Below are 6,895 nucleotides of genomic sequence, written 5' to 3' on the forward strand. Positions count from 1 at the left end.
GAGAAAGACCACTATTGGGCAATAATCGTTTCGGACACAAAATGTGGAAGCTGAGAGCATTGGAATGGGTTCATCTGCATTGTAGGACCTGCAGAATATGTTTCAGCGTGAAGTCCTGATCCTGCCATTGCTCAGTCTGTGGGGGCTCAGGATTCTGCTGTCGCATTGATTGCCACCTTATGTCCTGTAGGAAAAGAACCAACAAAAAACAAGCAGAGAGGGAAGGTGAATTACCCATTTGTATCTGTCTACCAGTGAAGAGCATTCATCTTGTGTTGTAGTCATAAGAAGAAAGTGATTCCTGACATTTTTATTTATTTATTTTTATTTAACCATTATTTAACCAGGAAAACCCCATTGAGATTGAAATCTCTTTTACAAGGGGGACCTGACATGAAACACAAAGTTACTTACACAACAAGACTTACACCTAACAAAATGTACAAACATCTGTGGAATGAGCACTGTGGAATGACATTTAGTTTCAGATAGGTATCTGCAGGCATTGTTTCCCAGTGGGGCACATGCATTATTGTGTTCCCTTGAGTGGGTTGCCTAGACCAAGAGTCTAACGACCATGATGGTTTACACTTAGGTTTGAGTAACAAATTCAAAAAGTTTACATTTTTTCAACAATTGCATATCACTATAGGTTCAATGGTCACTGATCTAAATGAAGGAAAACATTGATCCTGGAGAAATGTGTCTCAATTTTCAGGGAAAACTGCCATAGATTGACTAGCCTACAGCCTAAATTCAGCCAGAACTGAACTTCTTATTCAGGATCCACTGTCCAACCAAAAACAGTTTGGTTATTTTCTTCTGCCATTTTGTTATCAACTTGACATTTTAACAGCACACAGAGATTTACAAGTCAGCCAAGCCATTCTTTCACTTCTTAGAAAGGCACCTCATTTAAAACATTGTCATATTATCAATATACTGCTATTCATTGATATAATTAAAGATGTCTTTGGCAAACTGCACCTTTAATAAACCTTAAAAGACTGTTGATAACGTACTGTATTCTGTAAAACGACTTATCTTTTCACATTGGGGCCTATTTGAATACATCAAGGTTTTTTGTTGCATTATTTAATTACAGTACATTAAAATATGAACCAGTTGGGTACATCAAAATGGTGATTAAGTGGTATGATGTCTTCTGGACAGATCTAGTTTACAGAGAGCTGAATACAGTGTGAAGAGGCGAGTCTTCAGAAAGCGACAGGTGTTCAGTGACTCAGTGCGGGGTCAGAGATGAGAACCGACAGGCCATGCAGAGGGAAGGGAGTGGACAGATGGGGCAGCAGCAGTAGACGGGCGGTGGAGGGGGCAGACTAGGGGTAGAGTGGGAACAGGGTGTGGAGCTATGTGTTAGCAGAGGGGTGATTTGTCAGTTCCGAAAGCTCTTGAAAAGAACACAGCAGAGAGCTAGGAAGTGTGGGAACAGATGGGCAGGGAGAGCAGCGCTCAAGCTGAACACCACTCAAAGGGTTGAAATGGAGTTTACAGTGATGTCGGCCGGGACGGTGGTGCACCAGACCAAATGGAAGCATGTAAAATTCTGCAGAAATACGTAGATTATGTATTCATAGGGGATGGCTGTTCTTCTGTAACATGAGGAAATGATCCCAGTCGTTCTAGCAGAACTACTTTCATGCATCACATAAACGTAAAGATGCCTATAAATGAGGAAAAGTGTTGTCTCATTGATTGATTGTATTTTAAATAGGACACAGGGTCCGGGGATGTGACTGCTTATGTGAGTGATGCTATTTCTTTTTGAAAATTTACTGAGAGATAAAAGACCAAAAATAGACTTGCGGTGTAACATTTATTTGTCAGACATTGTAAAATCACCATTCAGAAGAAGCTCTTTTTAAAGCACAGGTGTGGAACCAGGTGTGGGTTTCTGCATATCAAATGCAGTTCTTCTTAATACGATATAATGTTCTGGAGCAGAAACTGTGTGGCATGATGTATGTGGCCTCACAAAAGGAAATGTTACTGAATATATTCAGGAAACCGGGTAATTGACGCGATAAGAACCCTGCTCAGTCAAGCCTGGTGGGAATTTGTACAATGAAGTAACTTCATAAGAACAATATAAAGGAACAGCTTACCTTGGGCCGAGCTGCCTGGCTGTCTGGCTGACTGTCAGCAGGGTGTCCTGAAGGTCCTGTCGCTCCTCTTTCATCTCCTTCACTCTTCCACATGAACGGTCTGAACTGAGAACGAGCCTGCTGGCTGGAACCTCTGCTGACCGTTTCCCAGAGATAGAGGTGTGTGCTGGGTAGAATGCGGCCTTGGGTGACCCCACTGTAGATGGGCTGTCTGTAATCAGCGTGGCACAGCCTCAAGCTGTACCCCCCCGATCCCGAACCACAGTCTCGGAACCGGTGATAGGTCGTCTCGAATTCCTTCTGCCAGCTCGCACAAATATTCCGTGCCTGCACTCCTTCACGACCCAGAACCAGGCTTGCCGACCTGAGACTGACCGGTCCAGCTTCATCAACAGACACATAGCCACTGTGCGACCTCGCCCTCTGCTTCCCCCTGGTGGCAGCACTCTTGGGGCACAGGTCCAGCAACTTGCCACATGCCCTGGTCTTGAGACCTGGTGTTTTGTGTGGCCAAAGCATGCTGCCAGCTGAGACCAGGTGGTGTGCCTGTTTTGAGATTTCCTGATTTTTCCCAAAGGCCATTTCCTTTCTTGGCTCGGCACATGCAGCAGAGAAGACTCTCTGGGCCAGTGGTATCAGGCTTTTCACTCTTGAATTAGCATGAGACGTCGGGTGGATATTTGGGCCAGAGCATTGTTTACAAGCGGACAGATCTGGCTTGAGAAAATTTTGAGTGCTGGATATATCAAGCTGCTTGTTCTTGTGTTCTTTTAAAGCCTTGTTAGATGACCTGATCGGAAGGAGAATCTTCTCAGGCAAATCCCCACCTTTATGTTCCTCAGCAACTTGGCCCAGCTCTTCAACGACAGATGCCGTTTGGGCCAGCAAATGACATGATACCACAATATTCCTTTCATCCAGACTTTCGCATTTCTGTTTAGATACAAAGGTACCCTCTTGGTAAAATTCGTTCTCATCTATAATAAATGAGAAAACAAAAATGTTGATGAAAGTAGAAAACCTAATTTTTGCCAGGGTTCATACCATAGAGTAAGAGTATACATGGTCTGCATTTTGTTTACTGTATATCCAAAACATTCTGAAATTCACAGAATAAAATTTACTTCAATTTTCATCAAGAACTTAAACAGAACAGAAAGTGCTTGTAGCTCACAGCCACAGCCACAGCGTTATTCACTGTGACCCTTAGCTGTACCTGCTGGGCTGAGTGAATATGAATATGAATGGTACGCTCCAAAATTTTCCAGTCATTTGACTTTGACTTCAAATGCCCTATTTATAGATTTCCTCACAGAGAAGCAGTAGGTTCTTTCCACAGCAGCATTTCCTTTTTAGCTTAGGCTGGGTATGCAGCCAGCACATTAGAACTGCTGAGACAGCTTCAACATGTTAGGTCTATGATTAATCAGAGGTAATAACTATAAATGTCAGGTCCAAGTCCACCCCCGCAAATGCTGATCAATAATGTACTTGCAGCTGCCTTCCGGAGAACTGGCCCTGGCTGAGGAAGCAGGGACACTGTTTTTGAACTAGTGCCACAAATGGAAACAGCTGTCTTGGTTTAATAAGTTTGCGTCAATCTGGTCTTAACAAGGTTATTTTTTGTTGCATGGGTACACACACATGCATGTGCACTCACAAAATGGGAACGGCTAGGAAATGTTGAGAGTAAATGAACAATGAAGCTGCAAGTAAAACTATTCTGTTTTGACAATATAAGGGGTCTTCTACAATTTTTCACACATATTTTGAGTATATATACAACACATCATTATTCAAATGTATTATAAATCTATGGTCTGCTATGTTTACTTACCACAAAGATCATCAACTTCATCAGATACCTCCCAAGCACTGTAGAGAGGGTTCATTTTGCCATTTCTAGGACAACATTGTTGAATTTGTTACGACCAATTACATAAAACATCAATGTGCTTTAAACATTCAACCTTGATATTCAGTTTATTTTCTAGTTAGTTTAGCTGGTACTGAGCTATAGGTTAACGGGGGAAGTCACAATACCACTCAAGATAATTTTTACTAAATACTATAACTGCACTTATGAGGCTATGAGATGTAGGCTGCATGGAAGTTTGAGATCAGCTAATTCTGTTCTGAAACCAAATTCTGATTGCATGCGAATACGCAATCATGTCATGAATGCAGTCATCGCCAACAGCCCAAATAGATTACGTTTACAATAGAACCTCTGAGACACTCAAACTCAGTTACAACCTATAAAGGTCCTTATTTTTACAATGCAAAAGTGTAAGCAACAAAGAAAAACATCAAATGGCCTGTCTCACAGACACAGATTAAGCCTAGTCCTAGACTAAATTCAATTTTAAATGGAGTTTTTCCATTTAACATCGTACTATTGATAAAATCTCAAAATTCTACAAAAACAAAATAACACAAAAGACCTTATCTGAGCACTATGCTAATTAAAGCAATGTAGGAAATGTAAGAATCATTAAGTATATCAACATTACATCAACTCCAACCAGCCTTCATTTCTTCAAAACAAACACACACACACACACACACACACACATATATATATATATATCATGTACAGCCAAATTTCCTTGTGAAAGAAGGCCATTATGTGATAGTCTGTTATACTTTGTAAATCTATAATAGCTCAGCTATGTAACTGTGGGCTAAGTGCTAAGTGGTGCTGATTTACACAGTTGTACCCAGTAATTTCTTAAAATGTCTTTTAAAAGAAATCACACTTCCTAGCATCCAAGGGTTTTCCAGAAACAGCTGTGTAATAAATACACAGCAGGGCTCTGAAACTAGACGGCTGCAGAGACTGTAGGACTTAGTGACTTTAACAAAATGTGCAAGCTATTCTGTGGCATTGGAGGCAACTCAACTTCCAAATGTTTTATAAATTGGAAATTTGCCAAAAAGCTCCTTGTTTTCTCTTTAAAATATTTTTAAATAACAAGCTATGTTAAAAGAAAGAAAGCAATATAATAGTATTAATAATAATATTATTGTTGTTACTATTATTAATACTAATACTAATAATAATAATAATAATAAGTTGTTCCCACTAAGCTCATGCCTATATGGAAAGGTTCCTGATTGGAGAGGATCTCTTTTTTCTGTTTTGATGAAATAACATTTTACATTTGCCTGAAACTGAGGGATACAGAACTGATCCCCAAACCAAAAACAAAACAAAATTGCAAATGAACCAAGACTCTCTCATGTGACTTACTGAAACACTGCTCTGCACCGTTCCATGTAGAGGAGGAAGTTAAATTTGAAAGGGAAATACCTATATTAGCATAAAGCCATGGTTTAAAACGAAAATAAAATTTTACCTGTTTCCTGTTGGGTAAGGCTTTTGTGGATACTGCCCCTCCTTCATATTCCCCTCTCTGTGAATCGAAATGTAAAAGAATTGATAAGAGCAAGCAGTTACACTCATGAATTGATTTCACCCCCACTGCTGTAATTACACTGATACACAACAGTAACCAGGAACCTTGGCACGGCTCACTAATTTCACTCAATACTCCGACTCAAAAACAGAGCCAAAGGTTGTTCCATAAGTCTAATATGGAAATGAAAAAAAGAGGTTCTAAGAACATTTTGATCCTGTAACAAACCTTTTTAACATAACCTTACTGTATAATGCAATCTGCTCACTCTCTTTAATGGCCCAAGTATCAAGGTAAATAAACTGACCTTAGAATGGCAACCTGAATCTCACCTGTCTCTCCCTGAGACAGCAGCAGTCTTCTCTGTGCCACATGTTTCTTTTTAAAATGTAATTTCCAGAACTTTGCTCAAGGCACAGAATATTATGAATTTATCTCAGAATTACTCACTGCTCATAACAAAAAAGCCACTGAATAGAATAGTCTAGTCAGCAACAGTGTCTATGCAACAGTATGTAGCCAGTTTGTCTGGTTTTAGTAAGCTAGCTACAGCTCAGACTGGATTGCTTTATAAATGAAGGAGCTCTTCACACAGAGGATATGGTTAAGCAATACAACTGAAACACAATTTCCAGCCAGTCTGAGGCACATGTTTGAAACAGTGGTGTTGTACTATCAGCAGTTGTGATGCAGAGTAAAGAAAATAAGTCCATATCAGGCTCTAATGCTTTTCATAAAAAAACATCGAAAACTAAATGTCTAAAATGTTTAAAAACCTAGACATTTGACCGTGACATTTGGTTTTGTTGTTTGAAAGATGAAAGCCTTAACAAGAAGATATTTTATAACTGTTGGGATATTCCCAACACAGGTTTTCCCACTCGACACATCTTTTTCTTGCTCTCGCGCTCTCTCTCTCACTCACACACAAACCACAGTAGTAGATTGTAGTCATTTGTCATGATGAACTACATAGGTTTTTCAACATAGCTATAAACAAGCAGAACTGTGAAATTTGGGTCCTTAATGTTTTCCCACTGTGTGGATAAGCGAGAACCACCTACATTTATCTCCGGACACAGTGCCATCTGATTTGCTCAAATGTATTTGCTATAGTACATATTTTCTAGCACGGACAGCATCTCCAGGTGACCTCACGGTGAATTAAGAGTATTTGCATTTTTCATCAAAACTGTTCACTACGTAACAGAGCTATGTCCAATGTCACCAGAATGGCAGAAGCACTTATCTCATTACTTTGGAAAATAAAGACAGCTTAAATCCCATCACTGGAAGCATGCCACAGACAGAGACAGTGCAATAGTGAGCAGCTATTTTTTTCCTTCTTTT

General features: G+C 39.9%; 1 protein-coding gene across 2 annotated transcripts; it reads right to left on the minus strand.

Moving 5' to 3' along the window:
* Window positions 1–6: 6 nt before the first annotated feature.
* Window positions 7–6,032, minus strand: LOC118225016. 2 transcript variants are annotated; one of them, XM_035412962.1, is made up of 5 exons: window positions 5,878–6,032; window positions 5,486–5,542; window positions 3,964–4,028; window positions 2,127–3,103; window positions 7–184 (listed from the first exon to the last, which is right to left on the minus strand). In XM_035412962.1, exons 2-5 carry the CDS (start codon window positions 5,530–5,532, stop codon window positions 71–73), a joined length of 1,203 nt encoding a protein of 400 aa, XP_035268853.1. In that variant the 5' UTR covers window positions 5,533–5,542; window positions 5,878–6,032; the 3' UTR covers window positions 7–70. The 2 variants fall into 2 exon arrangements, with proteins under 2 accessions (XP_035268853.1, XP_035268852.1); XM_035412961.1 differs by having other exon boundaries at window positions 5,853–6,032.
* Window positions 6,033–6,895: the final 863 nt, after the last annotated feature.

This window comes from Anguilla anguilla, chromosome 4 (genome assembly GCF_013347855.1).
Source record: "Anguilla anguilla isolate fAngAng1 chromosome 4, fAngAng1.pri, whole genome shotgun sequence".
Taxonomy (NCBI): domain Eukaryota; kingdom Metazoa; phylum Chordata; class Actinopteri; order Anguilliformes; family Anguillidae; genus Anguilla; species Anguilla anguilla.

Excerpts from the sequence above, each read along its gene's own strand:
- LOC118225016 (XM_035412962.1), bottom strand. The coding sequence starts at position 5,532 with ATGAAGGAGGGGCAGTATCCACAAAAGCCTTACCCAACAGGAAACAG. Across the intron at positions 4,029-5,485 it reads CCTTACCCAACAGGAAACAG|AAATGGCAAAATGAACCCTC; the intron begins GTAAAATTTTAT and ends ATGTTGTCCTAG. Across the intron at positions 3,104-3,963 it reads TGAAGTTGATGATCTTTGTG|ATGAGAACGAATTTTACCAA; the intron begins GTAAGTAAACAT and ends CATTTATTATAG.